The sequence below is a fragment of the Schistocerca gregaria genome, chromosome 9, assembly GCF_023897955.1.
Source record: "Schistocerca gregaria isolate iqSchGreg1 chromosome 9, iqSchGreg1.2, whole genome shotgun sequence".
Taxonomy (NCBI): domain Eukaryota; kingdom Metazoa; phylum Arthropoda; class Insecta; order Orthoptera; family Acrididae; genus Schistocerca; species Schistocerca gregaria.
Window position 1 is genome coordinate 202,175,908 of NC_064928.1, and position 22,361 is coordinate 202,198,268.

The 22,361-nt window shown below is 43.1% G+C and overlaps 1 protein-coding gene across 1 annotated transcript in view; it reads left to right on the forward strand.

The window, feature by feature from the left end:
- LOC126292059 (uncharacterized) overlaps positions 1 to 4,292 on the forward strand; it is a 26,195-nt gene extending 21,903 nt beyond the window's left edge. Inside the window, exon 7 of the mRNA XM_049985864.1 lies at positions 3,624 to 4,292. Within this exon, the coding sequence (XP_049841821.1) occupies positions 3,624 to 3,724 (101 nt within the window). The 3' untranslated portion in view covers positions 3,725 to 4,292. The remainder of the gene's footprint in view (positions 1 to 3,623) is intronic.
- The last annotated feature ends 18,069 nt before the right edge of the window (positions 4,293 to 22,361 follow it).

The window sequence follows — 22,361 nt, forward strand, 5'->3', positions numbered from 1 at the left end:
TGGGCTACGGTCCCGCACACCGTTAGGCCGTCTTCCGCTCACGCCCCAACATCGTGCAGCCCGCCTCCAGTTGTGTCGCGACAGGCGTGAATGGAGGGACGAATGGAGACGTGTCGTCTTCAGCGATGAGAGTCGCTTCTGCCTTGGTGCCAATGATGGTCGTATGCGTGTTTGGCGCCGTGTAGGTGAGCGCCACAATCAGGACTGCATACTACCGAGGCACACAGGGCCAACATCCGGCATCATGGTGTGGGGAGCCATCTCCTACACTGGCCGTACACCTCTGGTGATCGTCGAGGGGACAGTTGAATAGTGCACGTTACATCCTTACCGTCATCGAACCCATCGTTCTACCATTCCTAGACCGGCAAGGGAACTTGCTGTTCCAACAGGACAATGCACGTCCGCATGTATCCCGTGCCACCCAACGTGCTCTAGAAGGTGTAAGTCAACTACCCTGGCCAGCAAGATCTCCGGATCTGTCCCCCATTGAGCATGTTTGGGACTGGATGAAGCGTCGTCTCACGCGGTCTGCACGTCCAGCACGAACGCTGGTCCACCTGAGGCGCCAGGTGGAAATGGCATGGCAAGCCGTTCCACAGGACTACATCCAGGATCTCTACGATCGTCTCCATGGGAGAATAGCAGCCTGCGTTGCTGCGAAAGGTGAATATAAACTGTACTAGTGCCGACATTGTGCATGCTCTGTTGCCTGTGTCTATGTGCCTGTGGTTCAGTCAGTGTGATCACGTGATGTATCTGACCCCAGGAATGTGTCAATAAAGTTTCCCCTTCCTGGGACAATGAATTCGCGGTGTTCTTATTTCAATTTCCAGGAGTGTATATGAAACAAATAGTGTTAGAAACACGGGGCTGAATCCACTTGCAAAAGAATCATTGTTTTCTTTGCATCCCATTTTGATACACCGCTAAGGATCCCTCTAGTTGATGAATATTCAAGAAGTGGTAATCGAACATTGAATTGTTTCCCCGCGGTTCGTGCCATGAACACTCTACACTGTGCATGAATTTTAAAGTGTTTCTTGGTGGCAATTACATGCTTGATTGAAAGAAGTTGTCACTACTTGTGATAAAAGGATCTTTTAATCAAACTATCCACGGGTGTACTGCCGGTCTACAGTGTCCAACGGGCACAATATTCCGGCGATCATACATGTCGCCATCATCAGGTGAACTGACGGACTGAGCACCTGTGAACGTGCCGGCACGGAGATCCGTAAGCTATGGCTGCTCAGAGAGAACGGGGTTCGGTCGCGGTGGCGGCCGATTTAAACACCCTCCGCCCGCGGCGTACTGCCTCCGCTGTCCGCGACCCGCGCCACGGTCGCGCGGTGGAACAGATTGCGACGGCGTCTGAGATGACGTCGGAGTGATGGCTCTGTCCGCCGTGGTCGTCGTACCGGAGATTTCCACACTCCTAAACATTCCTAGGTCCACTGTTTCTGACGTGATAGTGAAGTGGAAACGTGAAGTGACACGTACAGCATAAAGCGTACAGGTCGACCTCGTCTGTTCACTGACAGAGACTGCCGACAGTCGAAGAGGGTCGTGATGTGCAATAAGCAGACGTCTATCCAGATAATCAAAATGGTTCAAATGGCTCTGAGCCATGGGACTCAACTGATGTGGTCATCAGTCCCCTAGAACTTAGAACTACTTAAACCTAACTAACCTAAGGACATCACACACATCCATGCCCGAGGCAGGTTTCGAACCTGCGACCGTAGCAATCGCACGGTTCCGGACTGCCCGCCTAGAACCGCGAGACCATCGCTGCCGGCCCAGGTAATTACACAGGAACTCCATACTGCATCAGGATGGAGTGTAAGTACTATGACAGGAGGAGGTGAAAAAACTTGGATTACATGGTCGAGTGGCTGCTCATAAGCCATACATCACGACGGTAAATGCCAAACGACGCCTCGCTTGGTGTGGAGCACAAACATTGGACGATTCAACAGTGGGAAAACGTTGTGTAGAGTGACGAATCACGGTACACAGTGTGGTGATCCGATGGCAGGGTGTGGGTATGGCGAATGCCCGATGAACATCATCTGCCAGCATGTGTAGTGACGAAAGTAAAATTCGGTGGTGTTATGGTGTGACCGTGTTTTTCATGGAGGGGGCTTGCACCCCTAGTTGTTTTGCAAGTCACTATCACAGCACAGGCCTACATTGATGTTTTAAGCATCTTCTTGCTTCCCACTGTTGAAGAGAAATTCGAGGATGGTGATTGCATCTTTAGGCACGATCGAGCACCTGTTGATAATGCACGGCCTTTGACGGAGTGCTTACATGACAATAACATTTTTGTAATGGACTGGCCTGCACAGAGTCCTTACCTGAATGCTACAGAACACCTTTGGGATGTTTTTGAATGGCAACTTCGAGCAAGGCCTGACATCGATACCTCTCCTCAGTGCAGCACTCCGTGAAGAATGGGCTGCCACTCCCCAAGAAATCTTCCAGCACCTGATTGAAAGTACACCTGCGAGAGTGGAAGCTGTCATCAAGGCTAAGTGTGGGCCAACACCATATTGAACTCCAGCATCACCGATGGAGGGCGCCACGAACTTTTAAGTCATATTCAGCCAGGTGTCCGGATACTTTCGATCACATAGTGTGTGTTACGCAGTCCACGTTGTTGTGAACGATGTGGTGCTCGTCATGGTCGTTGCTAGTGGAGATTCGCATCACGCAGTCGCCTGCTGACAGTCTGATGCCGTACTTGACGTCCTGCAGCCTCTTCGAACGCAGAATTCAGTTGTGGAGCACTCAGCTCAACCTTGCTTTGACTCAAAAGTCGTAGACATCGATCATCCCGTGCACCTATCAAAAGTGAGTGTCCTATGCGAAGTAAGTCATCAATACTATCAGTGAATTGGAAATGATTCCACGTCCGCAAGCCGGTTGCAGTGGCCGAGCGGTTCTAGGCGCTTCAGTCCAGAACCGCGAGACTGCTACCATCGCAGGTTCGAATCCTGCCTTGGGCATGGGTATGTGTGATATCCTTAGGTTAGTTAGGTTTAAGTAGTTCTAAGTTCTAGGAGACTGATGACCTCAGATGTTAAGTCCCATAGTGCTCAGAGGCATTTGAACCATTTTGAAGCACGTCTGCACTACATCGCATTGCTTTCGGTTCAGACGTCGAGAAACTCTCCCGGTTAACAAGCCCGCTGCGCGTAAAGTATTGACGCAGACCCGATCATTGGTCCCCGTTGTTGTTCGCGACATGATGGATGTTCACATTACTGTCCTACAGATGTCTCTAACGCGTCCCTACTCTTGCAGTATTTTCAACTGAAATGGTGCAACCCATTCGAGCACGGTGTTCTACCTCTAGGTAACATTCGTGGTAGCTGTGTGTATGCTTACAAGGGCCAGGGGTGACCTTCCGATCGGTAAAGGAACAGTCACAATATAACACACCTGCACAACATATCGTGGTGACGTAAAACTTTTGTTGATGTGTGTCTTTCGATGTAAATTAACCTTTCATTTTCTCATGTCTAGCCCCAGTGATTTATTTGTCAGTAATATTCATTATATTTTTATATGCTTAACTTGTGCTTACATCCTCTGTGTATCTCTCACTTTTGCAGTGTTCAACCTGTACTCTCTGGTAGTCGTGTGCAGCTACTACCGGACTCTCCGTGAGAAACCAGATACTGTCAAGCTGGTAGCGTACAGAGGTGTGAAGTGAGGTCATTACAGTCCCCGTGTAGCTGGTGAAACTGCTCTTGACTAAGACGTTTTCTTGTGAATACATCTGTGAACGTTGAAGGAACCAAAGTTATCAGGCATCGTTATTGGTTCTGACAGTGCATCTAGACTCCATGTACAACTTTTACCACGAATATTGTCTTCACTGTAGTAGCCACACACCTCTGGCCCAATTTGCTGTTTCCATTTTCAGAAACAGAGAATTTCATAAATGGTTCCAGACATCATTGAAGCGTACAAGAATTCATTTCGCACTGTTTTGCACAAAACTTTATATATATAAGCCTCAAGTGTTACACCTAGCGAAGCATAGTTCACTATGTGTTGTTCACTGTGCTCTTACAAAATATACCTATTTACTATCATTATGTACAATTGTAACATTGCATTTCCATTTTTGTAAGTGAATTGTGATCGTCTTCATCTTATGTTACATGTAATTTGTAGCACAAAGTGTAAGATGTTTCGACTATGCGATGTTGCTGACTAAAGATTAATGCCTGAATGAATTATTAGTGAAATTAATAAATGACAAATTTCTGTTTCTACTACCTACCTAATTTTCTTCTATAATTAAATTTTCTTCACGAAACTATTAATTGTTGAAGATCGTCATCATTTTCTTTGGGCCTTTGTCGAGCTTCAACGCAGGGTCGGCCTTGTTACTAAGGTTTTGGGGATGTTAGTTGCAGAGGGTGGCCAGATGCCCTCCCTGTCACCACCCCAAACCCCCTGGGATGGAACTAGTCTATCCCAGCTGTCTGCGTCTAGTGTAATTTATGAAATAGTGCCAACGTTTTAAAATGTATATGGGTCGTGTAACAGAGGCGGAACGTGGGGAACAGCCCAGTATTCACCCAGTGAGATGTGGAAAACCGTCTAAAAACCATATTGATTGTTGTAAATAATTAGCAGTTTCTGTTGGACAGTGTATAGCAGAACGAACTTGGCAAAAATTATGATATTCAAAAAAACAAGCCATTTTGTTTACCAGTTAACAAGACTGTACCTGAATAAAATGCTTTTTTTTAATGGTAGTGTTGCTGAATAAAGAAACTTCCATATACACTGCTCAAAACGATCAGGAGAAAATGACTATTGGCGTCTACCATATCCCACTGAGCAATCATTGGTGACTTGACGTGTTACAAGTTATAAGTTTATCTTTCACAAATCAAGTGTAAGACAAAACATCATTACATACTCGATCGTGCACATAAAAAAGAATTGATATATCCGACAGGTGTCGAAAATGAAGTGGAAACAATCGTTCATTCTGTGACCCTTAGCAATTCAAAATCGAAGTCTTGCTAGCAGGCATAGGCAGACTGTGACAACCATTCTGTAAACATTTCTTAATGCTTGCACAGCCATTTCCGTGTCTGTTTTTGAGATCAGGTACTTTCACTGCAGGTTCAGGAGGCCAGGCTTGAAAATAAACCGGCTGCTTCGAAACTAGTCACCAAAATACGTACTGCAGCTCTCGAAAGATTCACTAATAAACGCTTCACGAGTCTTACAGAGTTTCTTAGCGGCTGTTTCTTTCCATCTCATCTCTTATTTCTTATTCCAGTTTGATAACGGGAGCACTTAGCGTCTTCCTAGGAACTTTAAAAATAATTTCATAATTACGAGTTCAAAATTGTTTCTTGTGTAGAACATGACAAGGACGTCTTTTTAATATTTTTTTTAGCTTTTAACCGCGGTGACCATGGCAATTGGTGCGAGAAACTCGTCGCCTTAAGGCTTCTGGAGGAACATCAGTCCAGTGGCCAGACGTTTGCTCCTGGGTTCGTCTGCATCAACTGCCTTGACACCCATCTTGCGCACACTCTGTGAAAATGTAACCATCGGCTTGAAATTGTATTCAGTAGTATGAATAACAACTGGGAGGGGCGGCTGGGTCCACAATCACGAAACTGTGAAATGCAGTTGTTGCCGAAATTCGTTCCTAACTTTCGCGCCTGCCTCTGGAGTTGCAATCTAATTTCTGAGATGCGCCAGCTATTGCTTACAAGAGGACTGTACCTATCCGTTATCACAAATTTCGTTCAGTCTGTGATACAGGCTGGCCTTGACCAGAAGGAAAGTAATATGTGTGGGAGCTCTAGATGGGCAACCGCTTAGAAAAACTAAATCATTTATGTTTGTGTAGGTTTCCGCGATTGTAATCAGATAGTAATCCGACGGTAGTGGGATCGATCCTTATCCATAAACTTTTTTTATTTTAGTTTTTTACTTACCCTACAAATGAAGTGCAATAATGCTCAGTGCATTCTGTTTGTTAATAGGCTGCCAGAAAAATCTAGTACACCCGTTTAGACGTCTCCAATTCACTCAAGATATATTGTTGCTGCTCTGGCGTAACCATAAATGCCGGAACGAAGAGGCGAAACGCAAGAGCAGAGAAGGGTGTGAGGAAACGGTGACCAATGGTGAGCGGAATTGGACCGCGCCTCGCTAGGCGCGCCCCCTGCAACAAGTGCATAAAAAGGACGATCCTGCTAGCGTTGGCCACTGAGATCGGCCAGAGTCTGGAACGCGATTAGTGCTACGCTGTCAGAGTGTCGACGTCCGTATCAAGTATTTTCCTCTGCGTATAGCAAGAACTGTACTGTTATAGCGTCGCCTCTCGCTAGAGACATGTACTGTGAAGAAAGTTAGGTATTGTCAGTTTGCTGCCAGCCCAGCTAGCCGCGCGGTTTAACGCGCTGCTTCTCGAGCGGGAAGGCGTACCGGCCCCCAGCACGAATACGGAGTGCCAGCCAGCCTTTGGATGATTTTTAGGTTGTTTTCCATCTGCCTCGGTGAATGCGGGATGGTTCCCCTTATTGCGCCTATGTTGGCGATTGCTGTGCAAACACTGTCTCCATTTACGGTACACCATCATTACTCTACCACGCAAACATTTGGTGTTATACTCAACTGATATGAGACGTTCCCACGGGGGGTGGGGGCCGAACCGCGCAATAGCCCTGGGTTCTGTGTGGGGCGGCGGTGGGGTGGGTGGACTGCTGTGGCCTGTTGTGGGGATGTGGACCACTGAGGCTGCAGCGGGATAAAGCCTCTCCGTCGCTTCTAGGTCCCCAGTTCAAAACACAATACACATTTCTAAGTTAGCTTTCTGGAAATAAAACTACTAATGTTATTTGTTTGAAATTGTTGTATAGCATTCCAAGAACGCGGCATCCCGTGGGCACCCTATCAGCGACGAGTGGGTGGGAACCCACAGTTGCTATAGTGCATATGGACTACATGAAACCATTACATTTACAGATCAATAGCACAAGCGGTTCTGAGATACCAAGTATCGACTCATGCTGAAACTATCATGTTAGTCCGTGGTGTAGACTTCAAGGGCGTCGAAGCAGAGTTGATTTGGTATCCAGTTGACTGTGCAGATGGCGGATACTGTCGTGGGATATGTTATGCTACGCCTGCTAGACCTGTTCACGCGTTCCTGTAAGAGTTGTTGGCTGACGCGTAACACAAACAAGTCACTTCTCGTCCAGTCATATCGCACACATGATGACTTGGAAAAAAAGATTGGAGACTGTGTTGGCCACAGCACACTGAGTTCCACATGCAGTGTGTCGGCGAGCATTATCCTGTTAGAACAACAAAGCGCTTTCCTGTTGCAAGAATGGTAAAAGAATGGGTCTAACAACAATCTACACGTACCAAGCAGTGTATAGGGTCCCCTCTAGGAACGCAAATAGTGAACGAGAGTTATAGCTCCTTGCGACCCAAACCCTGGCTCGAACCACAAGGCCTGGGTTCGAGCCAGTATGTCTCGAAAGATGGCGCTGTACGAGACAGCACTCGCCTAGTCTATGTCCTACACGTAGCAGGCGCAAAGGGCGATGACTTGCGTCCAGGCAGAATCTGCTTTCGTTACGGAGGACCACGGCTCGCCATCGCCATTTCATCTTCCAAGTGATCCTCTGATGGCACCAGTCTTGCACTTTGATTCTGTGGTGTGAGTTGTAGACTTGCTAGAGTTGTGCATGGCCGTAGTGACACTGCTAATAGTTTACAGCACTTCATATTGACACGTCTGGGAGAGGAAATCACAGAGAAACAGCTTTCTCTCTCTCTCTCCGTGACTGACTAAAGTGAAGCGCATTCTCGATGATGCCGCTGAAGCAAGCGCACTCATCGATCTGAAATGTGTTCTGACTTTACTCCAAGAAACACAGCTGGTTCCACCACCGTAGGAATATCATCGGTCAATGGAAGCAGACTCTACAAGTTCTGACCAATAATAAGTTTGTAAACAAGTTTACTAAATTGCTACTCCCGTGAATCTTGTCATTGTTAACCAATAGTAGTATAGCATGGGATTGAAGGCAGAAAATCTCTCCCACTATTGACTAATTTCAAACCCTGACCAAACAACAGGCTTGTTTTCACGTAGAATTGTGTGAGGAAAATACATCTTCTGGCGAATGATCATTATGAGTCCATCACAGGCCCTGCTACTGAAATTTAAATGGACATTAGTTTGTGCTATGGCCTAGACAATGGCCGATTGCAAGCTCTCCCATTCTTCGTGCTACGCCTGGATTTCAGAATTTATCTTTCCAAAAAGATTTCTCCTTGTGTGCCACAAAATGTAGTTTTATGGAACGCAGGTGCTCCCCTACGTGCCTGCTGTTTGGAAATGGGACACAGTGAATTCTGTGCCCAGTACCTGCTGAGAGAGCTGCTTACAGTGCCAAACAAGTTTATAACACTCTGGTGTTTTTAAGTTATTTCCGATGTCCAGGGACAAGAAACTCCCAAGACTGCAGACAATAACACGCCCACTCTCACCATAATAAAAGAAAAAGAGAGAAAGAAGTAATTAACTGTACTATCATTGATAGTAGTGAACATTGTCTGCAATTATCATGCAAGTAAAAGATCGGCTACACTGGCTATTGGGGTATGTTAATTATAGTATAAAATAGGTTGTATGACAGTTTGTAGATAAACTATCACGTAACATTTGTCTATACAAAACTGACTTTCAATTTTGGAATCTTCTGATCAGAGGGAATCGTTTGATTTACAAGACAGTAACATTCAGAACAATTTTTATTTTGGAATTTTTGTAGTGATTTTTTTAGCGCCTTTCACTCAGATTTAATCAATGTATCACCAAAACGATTTATATTTGAAAGGGTTACCCAATGTCTTTTGGATGTACTGTTATTATCTATGTAGATGGACATTGGCATAACTTAAGCTTATGAAATTTAGTTTTATTCATACGATCAGTCATAACTGAGACATGTCATGAGTTTGGGGCCTTGGGAATGACGTTAGAAGCTACTAGAATAGTAGCAGTTGCGTCAGGTGAATTGGGTTGGTCAATTGGGCAGCTGTGTTGAGAGTCTTGGTATGGCATCGATGAGTGCAGCAAGTAGATGCTATGATAGCTACAGATGTGCATGTTTTAAAGATGGCTGAATATTGTCTTTGAATATGATGAAGGTGGCAAAAATGAGGTAACGAGATATATCAGTGCGCCATTCATGTGTTGCTGCTTTTGTACCGAAAAATACAGTAATACACCAATATTACTTAAGTTTTCGTTTGTCATCTATAAAGTTAAGGTCACGTGAAATACATAACGGAACTGTGGACTTCGAACTCTAGACAACCAACTACCACAGATAAGTATATCCGCAGGAACTGTGAATTTGACAAACTGTCTTTTGTAATTAAACTCAACAATAGAACACAGACACATCGCACCATACAGATGGTATCTCAGTCTCCACTACATATATTTGATATAAGTACTTTCTGCGATATTTCAAGACACTTTGTGGTTTTCTGTAAATCCTACAGATGACATTTCAATGGACTCTTGCGTCCTGTGATTTTTGTTGTTTTTCCATACTCAGGTTTTTCTGTGAGACTGTATCTTCGTTGTAGCGTGCGTGCAGTACTCTAAAAAATGTAAATAAAAACCATTAACTCTCCCAGTGCCTGTCCAACACTTGAAACAATAACAATAAAGCTGAAAAATAGGAGGGCATCGGGAATGTTCGGCAACCAGTACATTACGAGATGCATGACAATGTAAACAATCAGACATAGCTGTAAACTCTGCCACGCAGCAGTAAGAAGGTTAACTGTTTCTGGCAAGAGTCTTATGAACTCATCCACCCGTATAGATGTGTGTGTTACAGCGACGCTTCCGGGACATGGAAATGCGCTGGCTCCAGATCAAATTTGCCCGACGGATTAACGATTAGGATTGGTGTGCTCACCAGTCCTCATGTGGTTATTAGGCGCTTTCCCACACCTCACTAGGAGAATACTGGACTGATACCCAAGCTCCCCCTCAGTTACACCATTGGCTAACATTTCGATAACTTTCTCTCACTTTCACATGAATAACACGCCACTCAGACAGATTGGGTACAAATTTACTATCCTGAGGATAGTAGGGTGGTAACAGGAAGGACATCCATACTCCTCAAGCCACCTGACGGTTCTCCCTTCCATTCCAGTCTAGTATTGTTCGTGGAAAGAAGGATTGTCGGTATGCCTCTGTATGGGCTCTAATCTCTCTGATTTTATCCACATGGCCTCTTCGCGAGATATGCGTAGGAGGGAGCAATATACTGCTTCACTCCTCGGTGCAGATATGATCTCCACTACGGTCGCAGGTTCGAATCCTGGCTCGGGCATGGATGTGTGTGATGTCCTTATTTAAGTTAGGTTTACGTAGTTCTAAGTTCTAGGGGACTGATGACCACAGATGTTAAGTCCCATAGTGCTCAGAGCCGTTTGAACCATTTTTATGATCTCCAAACACCGTACTGAGCTACTGAGCGTCTCTGCTGCGGAGTCTTCCACTGGAGTTTATCCATCTTCTCCGTAACGCTTTCGCGTTTACTAAATGATCCCGTAACGAAGCGCGCTGCTCTCTGTTGGATCTTCTCTATCTCTTCTATCAACACTATCTGGTACGGATCCCACACTGCTGTGCAGTATTCAAGCGTACTGTAACCTATATCCTTTGTTTTCGGATTGCATTCCCTTAGCATTCTTCCAATGAATCTCAGTCTGGCATCGGCTTTACCGACGATCAACTTTATATGATCATGCCATTTTCAATCACTCCCACGTAATTTATGGAATTAACTGCTTCCAGTTGCTGACCTGCTATATTGTAGCTAAATGATAAGGGATCTTTCTTTCTATGTATTCGCAGCACATTACACTTGTCTACATTGAGATTCAATTGCCATTCCCTGCACCATGCGTCAATTTGCTGGAGATCCTCCTGCATTTCAGTACAATTTTCCATTGTTACAACCTCTCGATACACCACTGCATCATCCGCAAAAAGCCTCAGTGAACTTCCGATGTCATCGATAAGGTCATTTATGTATATTGTGAATAGCAACGGTCCTACGGCACTCCCCTGCGGCACACTTGAAATCACTCTTACTTCGGAAGACTTCTCTCCATTGAGAATGACATGCAGCGTTCTGTTATCTAGGAACTCTTCAATCCAATCACACAATTGGTCTAATAGTCCATACGCTCTTACTTTGTTCATTAAATCTAACCACTTCACGCCTTTGTTGGCTTTTGCAATCTCCTATGTTCAAAATCAAATCGCTCTGAGCACTATGGGACTCAACTGCTGTGGTCATCAGTCCCCTAGAACTTAGAACTACTTAAACCTAACTAACCTAAGGACATCACACACATCCATGCCCGAGGCAGGATTCGAACCTGCGACCGTAGCAGTCGCACGGTTCCGGACTGCGCGCCTAGAACCGCGTGACCACCGCGGCCGGCAATCTCCTATGTTACTAAATGGATAAAACGGTCGCTGTGTTCCAGCTCCAGGATGCCTATCGACTGGCTACCAGGGCAACAAACCTTTGATTTTGAGTATTTCACATAATTATGGTCGAAATTTAAAATTTTCGGATGCTGTCGTAATCTGTTCTTAGATAGGTATAATTTTACGTTAAAGATTGACAAAAATATGGCAAGTATTACAGCTAGAAACTGTTTCCAAGTATTTAGGTACCGTAACGTACGTTGCGCAATTCAGCCAGCGACTCCCGGCAAACCTTACACATAATTTGAAGCTGCATTTTAAGCTGCTTTTTACATGGGAAATCGATTCTTTAAGTAATTGGGGTGAGGGTGAGAGTTAATGGTTGTCAAGAATCAGTCGAACAAGGATGAGGTAACACGTTGTTCTCGGTGATTCGTATTGGAAAAGTTATTAGTATCGCCCATTATTGTCATGGACCGTGCGGCTGGTCCCGGCGGAGGTTCGAGTCCTCCCTCGGGCATGGGTGTGAGTGTTTGTCATTAGGATAATTTAGGTTAAGTAGTGTGTAAGCTTAGGGACTGATGACCTTAGCAGTTAAGTCCCATAAGATTTCACACTTTCACCCATTATTTCTCTAGCAACAGTAAGATTTGTCTTTGGTCAACAATGTAAAATCCCATGGACAACTGCGCCAGGGCTGGCACTGTTCCAACGAATGACTTGATTTGGTGATACTTCCAGCACATGCGGTTTGTGAGATGACTGCTCGAAAGAGTGGTTATCTGTTTGCCAGCAACGAGGAAGTGGACAGTGGCAGTACTGAGCTGCAGGAGGAAGCGGATCCTTGTGGCGGCTTTCCACATAAACAGGCGCCCGCAACCGATCTGTCGTGTGCTCTTACGTTTATACTCTGAAACATTATATACTGAAACACCAAAGAAACAGGTATAGGCATGCATAATCAGATACATAGATATGAAAACAGGCAGAATACGGCGCTGCGGTCGACAAGGCCTATATAAGAGAACAAGTGCCTGGCGCAATTGTTAGATTGGTTACTGCTGCTACAATGGCAGGTTATCAAGATTTAAGAGAGTTTGAACGTGGTGTTATAATCGGCGCACTAGTGATGGGACACAGGACCTCCGAGGGAGAGATGAAATGAGGATCTTGCCGCACGACTATTTCTCGAATCTACTGTGAATATCAGGATTGCGGTAAAACGTCAAACTTCTGGCATCGCTGCGGCCGGGAAAGGATCCTGTAAGAACGGCACCAACGACGACTGAAGACAACCGTTAAAAGTGACGGAAGTGCAACCCTTCCACAAACTGCTGCAGATTTCAATGCTGGGCCATCAACAAGTGTGAGCGTCCGAACCATTCAACGAAACATCATCGATATGGGTTTTCGGAGCGGAGCCAAAGACCCACTCGTGTGTCCTTGATGATTGCACGACACAAAACTTTACGCCTCGCCTGGGCCTGTCAACACCGACATTGGACTGTTGATGTCTGGAAACAAGTTCCCTAGTGGGACGAGTCTCATTTCAAATTATATCGAGCGGTTGGACGTGTATTGGTATGGAAACAACTTCATGAATCCATGGACCCTGCATGTCAGCAGGGAACTGTTCAAGCTGGTGGAGGCTCTGCAATGGTGTGGATCGTCCGGAGTTGCCGTGATAAGGGACCCCCGATACGTCTACGTACGACTCTGATAGGTGACACGTACGTAAGCATCCAGTCTGATCACCTTTATCCGTTTGTGTCCATTGTGCATTGAGACTGACTTGGGCAATTCCAACACGACAATGCGACACCACATACGTCCAGAATTGCTATAGAGTGGCTCCAGAAACACTTCTCTGAGTTTAAAAACTTCCGCTGGCCACCAAGCACATCAGACATGAAAATTTTTAAGCATATTTTTGATGTTTTGCAACATGCTGTTCGCAAGAGATCTCCACACCTCGTGCTGTTACGAATTTACGGTCAGCCCTGCAGGATTCATGGTGTAAGTTTCCTCCAGCACAACTTCAGACATTAGTCCATGCCACGTCGTGTTACGGCACTTCTGCGTGCTCGCGAGGGCCCTACAAGATATCAGGCAGGTGTACCTGTTTCTTTGGTTCTTCAGAGTATAGAATCTATCACCTTACTTTATTGTTCATTTAAAAACGGGATGTCAATATTTGTATTTCGAAACGTAATATATTGTATGTAAAATACATTCACAGTCAAATATGCACCGATATGAAAACACACCTAATACTCTTATACTGTCTACATTTATACTTATCAAAAATTTTGACTTAATATTTCCTGTGTAAACACGCGGTAGTACGTGAGATGTCATTCAAAAGCAGCATAGTGCACTTCGTTCAACTATTGAGGTACTAAATACAATCTATTAGCATCACATTGTTCAGCATCTGGCAGATATATTCATTAAATTGATTTTAAGTAAATGATTTCGTTATTACCATTGTTTCACTTTCAGTCCAAGCAATTTAGTGCAATGTATTTAGTCACTGAAACGTAAACATGTTGAACTACATCTGTGTAAGATATTATTTGTGGAGCTATATTTAGGTATTAATGTCATATAGTATTCAATAGAATGAACAGTGTTTCAGTACTACGTTGCAGAGTGATAGGAGCTATTGATTAATTAGAATGGACTGCATGAAATAAAGAGCAACCTGGCAGCTCTATTTCTGATTTTACCTCAACCTAAGCAATATATTTGAAAACATGGGCACTTGTTCACTAACTATGAACTATAGAAGTCATGTGTTATCACATTGCACACTGTTCTGCAATCACAACATCACATCTAGAACAGGACCATTCAACAATACGACTTTTCATGATCTCAGATATCAAATGAGTTAAGAAACAATTATATTCCTGCTATTTTCTTTCTATGCTCCAATATTAGGAGTTACAGATTGAAACAAATATCAAATATGTGAGAATCTTATTGAATTATGCACTAATGTTTTATTCACGTTGGGGACCAGCTCAGTGATTTACCAGTATATTATCACATCTTGCTGCTGCATTTACTTATTATCAGCAGTGTGAGTTTAACAAACCTAGTAGGAGTCTGTAGTTTATAGAAGGGTAAGCATCTATGAATTGAGTATTGCTCTTCAAATGTTAATTACGCAATCACATTACAATATGAATTAAGGCACTTAAAGCTGATGCAGTGTGACTGTTATACGACCTACACTCCTTAAACTTAAGTGGAAAGTGACTTTAAAATTATGAATATATGTGTATGAGTGAAGGTATTTATCATACACCAATTTAGCCCAAGTGCGCAACATCTACACACATATACACACACACGTGTGTGTGTGATGCGCTATATAATACTATATATACAGTACTTATACATGATTATGTGAAGTCATATTCACTTCATTATGCAATTTACACATATTATGCTACACACATATGCCTCTCTGATGGGAGACCTTCACTTACTGTACCCAGTATCACTGACTTTTCCAACTAGGAGTTGCACTTTACATTACTGATATCTATAAAATATAATTTTAATCATCAACGTATTAACAGCTCTTTATAGAACATGGATGTCATGGACACGAACCCTTGTATTTTTAGAGAGTGAGATTTGTAATTTATTGCTCTCACAAGTCAGTGGTGATATGGAAAGATGGTCGTTCTTTCTCAAATAGTGAACTGCCCTTTCTTTTACCTTTTCTTATCATCTGGATTTGTGTCGCAGTAGTGACAGATGCACCGTTATGTAAGGTGATGATCATGATAGGCTTTATGTTAGACATATTACTAACTGTGTGGAGTGTAGTTTCCATGTTATTCGGGCTTGATTCTGTCGCCGAAGATATACTTACAGCAATACTTCATACCGCTACTTGATAAATATTACTGATATACACTCCTGGAAATGGAAAAAAGAACACATTGACACCGGTGTGTCAGACCCACCATACTTGCTCCGGACACTGCGAGAGGGCTGTACAAGCAATGATCACACGCACGGCACCGCGGACACACCAGGAACCGCGGTGTTGGCCGTCGAATGGCGCTAGCTGCGCAGCATTTGTGCACCACCACCGTCAGTGTCAGCCAGTTTGCCATGGCATACGGAGCTCCATCGCAGTCTTTAACACTGGTAGCATGCCGCGACAGCGTGGACGTGAACCGTATGTGCAGTTGACGGACTTTGAACGAGGGCGTATAGTGGGTATGCGGGAGGCCGGGTGGACGTACCGCCGAATTGCTCAACACGTTGGGCGTGAGGTCTCCACAGTACATCGATGTTTTCGCCAGTGGTCGGCGGAAGGTGCACGTGCCTGTCGACCTGGGACCGGACCGCAGCGACGCACGGATGCACGCCAAGACCGTAGGATCCTACGCAGTGCCGTAGGGGACCGCACCGCCACTTCCCAGCAAATTAGGGACACTGTTGCTCCTGGGGTATCGGCGAGGACCATTCGCAACCGTCTCCATGAAGCTGGGCTACGGTCCCGCACACCGTTAGGCCGTCTTCCGCTCACGCCCCAACATCGTGCAGCCCGCCTCCAGTGGTGTCGCGACAGGCGTGAATGGAGAGACGAATGGAGACGTGTCGTCTTCAGCGATGAGAGTCGCTTCTGCCTTGGTGCCAATGATGGTCGTATGCGTGTTTGGCGCCGTGCAGGTGAGCGCCACAATCGCGACTGCATACGACCGAGGCACACAGGGCCAACACCCGGCATCATGGTGTGGGGAGCGATCTCCTACACTGGCCGTACACCTCTGGTGATCGTCGAGGGGACACTGAATAGTGCACGGTACATCCAAACCGTCATCGAACCCACCGTTCTACCATTCCTAGACCGGCAAGGGAACTTGCTGTTCCAACAGGACAATGCACGTCCGCATGTATCCCGTGCCACCCAACGTGCTCTAGAAGGTGTAAGTCAACTACCCTGGCCAGCAAGATCTCCGGATCTGTCCCCCATTGAGCATGTTTGGGACTGGATGAAGCGTCGTCTCACGCGGTCTGCACGTCCAGCACGAACGCTGGTCCAACTGAGGCGCCAGGTGGAAATGGCATGGCAAGCCGTTCCACAGGACTACATCCAGCATCTCTACGATCGTCTCCATGGGAGAATAGCAGCCTGCATTGCTGCGAAAGGTGGATATACACTGTACTAGTGCCGACGTTGTGCATGCTCTGTTGCCAGTGTCTAAGTGCCTGTGGTTCTGTCAGTGTGATCATGTGATGTATCTGACCCCAGGAATGTGTCAATAAAGTTTCCCCTTCCTGGGACAATGAATTCACGGTGTTCTTATTTCAATTTCCAGGAGTGTAGAAAAGTATATCTAGTCAATTCCTATTCATGATTAAGCAAATAATCATGTTCCAGTGATATCAGAGTGAACTAGATATCTAAGCTTATGAACTTTTTGTTCCAAAGTCATAATTATTATCTGCGTTGATTTCGATGTTGTTCCGTTAAAAAATACGACACACTTTAGAAGTATTCTGCCTACTTCTTCTTCGAACTTAGCTAGTAAAGGGCTGTACTATGTAATCTATTCGATTTTGTGAAATAATTACATTTTTAACAAATTTTAAGAATCTATTTGGCAACATTATGCACGCTCCGATTCTCCACTAATGATAAATACTTTTGCACGTTTTACATCCCTTTAAATACAAGTAGTCAGTCTGAAGACGCAGCGATCGCGCAACATACGTTACATCATTACCATTTTTATCATGCAAATCATTTCTTTGCATTGAAACTCAACAATAACATGATATTATGTCACCAAGATCACTGCTCTCCAACCACGACATATGAATCTTTGGCTATAAATTTACTGGATAAAAGAAAAGGTACTTGGCAGAACTGCTGATGTAACAATAAAACAGAAAAGGTATTTACAGCTTCTCTTCAGTTCTGGACAAATGTTTTAAGTCTTTTCTTGTCGGAAACGTAACGCAAACTTCCTTCCCCAACATTTTATCTTCTTAGCTCAGTTTCATAACTCACATAGAAAAGAGGAACGTTGCATTACAATGATCAACACACAACAATGCACTGAATATGATTACTAAGAAAGTACGTGAAGTGAGACGTTGTGCACTACTGTGAAAAGAGATACTTTATGTACTATTGAACTTCAGGAGGTAGACGAGAGTGACTCTCGATTTTGGAACCGACAATAAAATTACAAACAAATTACAAACAAATTACGAAAGCGATGTTAGACCTTTATTGTACACCCTTAAGATCGTATAATGTACTTTTAAGCAAAAGATTTGGACTCAGATGACATTACACGACATCGACGAAAGGTCATTCGCGGAATGCGAGGGTGAATGGTGAGAGCTCTGAATGCCACAACTTTCAACCTAGAAAAAAATTTCAAAAACTGGTTTGAAACTGATCATACTGTACAATGTACTATCTATGGATGTTTTTAAAAGTGATTATTAACAAAATGGCGGCACTCTGAAATAAAAGTCAATGTCTTCAGCAAAAACTCTAACAGAAACGAGCACCAAAAGTAGAAATTAAAATATCCTAAATACTATCCCAGTAGAGAAAACGCATTCTCATAACTTACAAAAATATATAATGTAATTGTATGTACATTTCATGAGTTATGGCTCTCAGCACCTTTGTTTTGAAAAAAGAGGAAAAGTTTTTAATTGTTCTACTTGTGTTTTCTAATACTGAATTTGAATAAACCTCTAACCGTCAATGCCAGCACCAAATTGGTAGTCGGTGGTTAGAGACACAACATCGTTGTTATAAGTAGTCTACGAAAACCAGTTCATAGAGGTTGGCCACTGATGGAATCGCGTATACGATTGAAGTTAACTCCTTCAGTCATTTAAGGTCTGAAGATGGTGTCCATTTTATTATATAAGTGAACGGCCGAAGTCCCTCAAACCTCCAATCAGAAGGTGGCCATACAAAAACTTTTCGAAACTTTTCTGTCTGTATAAATACGAATATTTGTCATCTGCAAACACATTTCTCTTCGCATAAAAAGCAAGTGAAATGAGAAATTAAGCAGACGAGAGAGAAACTTTCATATGGTGTACCATGAATGAATCATGCTAAGAGAAATCTTTTTGAGAATAGTAGTTTTGTTGATACTAATGTCCTCCGTAATACTATCCGAAAAGAATAGGACCACTATTCCGTCGGTGACTACAACGTATTACATCGATTGCATTCGAGTGCTCGGATGCACCCCAATGCAGTAAATGGCGGTTTTAACATATTTTAACATTTATGGCACACTGTGTATAGATGAATCTTAAAAATGGCTCTCTACGTAAAATTTTAAGCCAATAAAAACTAGGTTAAAAATATCTACGCTGGTCTACCGCCTTCAGTGTGGTACTTACTCACGGCGTGCTGTACTTGCAAAGGCAACTATAATACGCTATAAGCACTATAAACCAGAAATATCAAAAAAGAAATGTGATTACTTATATGCTTTGTCATCATAAATGTGAAGAGAGAATTACGTGAACAGAAGAGCACATATATAAATACACACTGGTATTTTGTCATTTCCCTGTAAGAAACCATTGGTTATTACTTGGTAGACTGATCTTTTCACAACTGGTTCAAAATGGTTCAAATGGCTGTGAGCACTATGGGGCTTAACATCTATGGTAATCAGTCTCCTAGAACTTAGAACTACTTAAACCTAACTAACCTAAGGACATCACACAACACCCAGTCATCACGAGGCAGAGAAAATCCCTGACCCCGCCGGGAATCGAAGGCGGGAACTCGGGCGCGGGATTTTCACAACTATGTTATTCAATAAGTAGCTGTGTTGCTAGGTTGTTATTAGTCGTACTACTTAGACAATAATTATTTAACCAATACCGACAGAAAAACTTACCATGTTCACACCTATGTTTCCTTTTGTTACACGCTATATGAGATGTGAAGTTCCACACCTACAAATATTTTATTTGTATATGCATATAATCATGTACTTAATCCTTTTGACATTTTGATTAGTTGTAAACAGGTGTACCAAACTATGAGAAACTTTGACGCACACACTTTGGTGAACCACTCATCATCTCCACTACGGGAAAAATTGTCAACTGACCTTATAGTAGTGTGAATACTTATAAATTGTAGCTCTATCGAAAAGATTTGACAGATACTGTATTCACTTGGCTCTACAAATAATTTCTGTATTTTATCCTGAGCCTCAACTGTTGAAAAAATTTGCTTATAAAATTTGCTTTCTGTTCTGTTGGACAGTTTGGTAATACGAGTAATGTGTAAATTTCAGAAGCCACACAATGAAAACTGAGATGAGGTGCACCTAATCACATTAAAGACAAATGCGGCCCTTCATAGCGAAGTCTGACCATTTTCCAGCCATGGACATGGTCAGGTGACTACTTGGAAAATAGGACTTCTGAGAGGCACCAAGGAGAACTTAACAGTTAATATAAATGAAGTCACTAATACATATTAACGAAACATTTTAATGATTGGAACTGTTACCTCAGTGACACCAATTTATTAAGTTGCTGGTGTACATAAACAATATTTCTATTGAATCTGGGTTGCAGCTAGTAGCATTTCATTTGTGTATAGATAGTAACTCTTTTAAAATAGTCAGGAGACTCGCAGAGCCATATCGCAAAAACACCTTTATCTCAAGCTATAGAAGATGTAAGACTCTGCTTATTTCTGCTTTTTCATGCTGGGCAGAGACTTGTACATAAATTGTATGTCCGATACTCATGAAAAGGAGGTGAAAGGAGGGGACTGAAATATGGCTGAATGGGAGTGGACGAAACAAATCTACCGATACCTCTTTGAACCACATTTTGGCTCTGAGCACTATGCGACTTAACTTCTGAGGTCCTCAGTCGCCTAGAACTTAGAACTAATTAAACCTAACCAACCTAAGAACATCACAGACATCCATGCCCGAGGCAGGATTCGAACCTGCGACCGTAGCGGCAGCCCGGTTCCAGACTGTAGCGCCTACAACCGCACAGCCACTCCGGCCGGCGAACCACAGTTTATGGTACCTATATCGCATATTGCAACTATCCACAGTGAACGACTTTCAGCTCTGTATACATACATTTGAGTTGCAGAAATACATTTGTACCGCTGGGAATTTCCTAAACGGCTAAAATATTCAGGAAAGAACAGTATTTTTATAGCTGTGTTACTGTAATTAGTTTTACGCAATTACACATTATAATGTTAATGGATTCATAAAATTATGAACTTGGAGAAAATTTGAACTACATTTTGTTTATTTTATCACTATATTCATTAAATCAACAAAAACTGAATCGCAATTAGAAGTATGTAAGAATATTATGAAATGTGTTAATTCTTGCTGTATCGCTGTACTGCAGCGGCTGTGCTGGCGTGGGCAGCGCAGTGCAGGACAGGGCAGGATGGAGGAGTGAGATTTCGGTGTCTGTTGGAACACCGTCACGCTCAGTCTTGTAAAATAGTTTCTGAAAAGTACAAAAAGATTTTCTTACTTAAAATTACCAGGCCAAACCTGATTTCAAAAACTGTATAGAGATTTTGGAGCAGCATGGAGAACCTAAGTGTATCATCATTTCTGCAGCGAGAATATTGAGTTAAGCCGCGCACACACAAGTCGAGAGTCAATCGCAAAGTTAAGTGTACTGTTTGCGGACACGTTTAAGGGACTGTCGCATTTTTTCCTCCCCATTATATTTCCTAACTTACCGCCACCCTAACTTTTAACGCGCATTCCAAAAATGATAGCAATATATTATTATTTCTGAATTAAAAGATTTAATATAATTGATTACGTCACTGTTTGGTCATTTCAGCATAACTTCCAAGATATTTCAGTTCCGATAAATACATTTTCTGATAAACACATGTCCAGAAATGTGGTAACTACATGTACCATGCAGTTGTTTTAAGGACAACAGGGGCTGGACGAAAATATGGGGACACCGCGAGAAATGCATGCCAGGACATAAAAGTGATAGGTATGTGCTAAGGTCTGATCAGGGTAGATCCAGAAAATAAAGTCGACAGTTGACAACTGCAAGGTGGAATGACTATATTATCTTTGAGTAGGAGGATGTTTGATGGTTAAGAGAGCTGGGCGCAGGCAGTAAAAAAACTCAGGGAGTCGCAGCTAGATGCTCGGAGGAAGCAGACGTGTGGTGACAGCTTTCAGGTAGGATTTGCGCTACGCAGTTTACACTGAGCAAACTTTAGCATGTTAGTGAGAGAATTTATACAATGACTTCAAAATGGTTTTTGGTGGATAATGATCAGAGTTACGATTTGTATGTCCAAGGTTTGACACTGTAAGAGTTTTGTAAATTTTTTTGTAAGAGTGATTTGTGCTACAAAAATTATGGAAATGGTAGTTTTTGTGCATGACTTAAAATTATATATATGAGAGAGAGATCAACATTGTGTTCAAATCTAACAACCTGAATCATAATCCACATCCTTTGCTTGTGTTGAATATGACAATGAGTAGTAAAGTTACCTACCAATGAAAGAACATAAAGATAATGAGGCCTCTATGCAATATATACATGCAGTTCATGGTTTCAAATCTATTATGGTATAACTGAAGTTATCAGAGCAAAGTTATTTCAAATAAATAATTTTATGCCATTGCACAACTAGCGTTATTCAAGGCAAGATATAATTTCATTAAGTAAACATCATAGCCAAAAGTTAATTTTTCACTGCCATCTTAATGTCATTGCACAAACAGCATTATTCTCTTAAACTTCACTGCTGACTCAA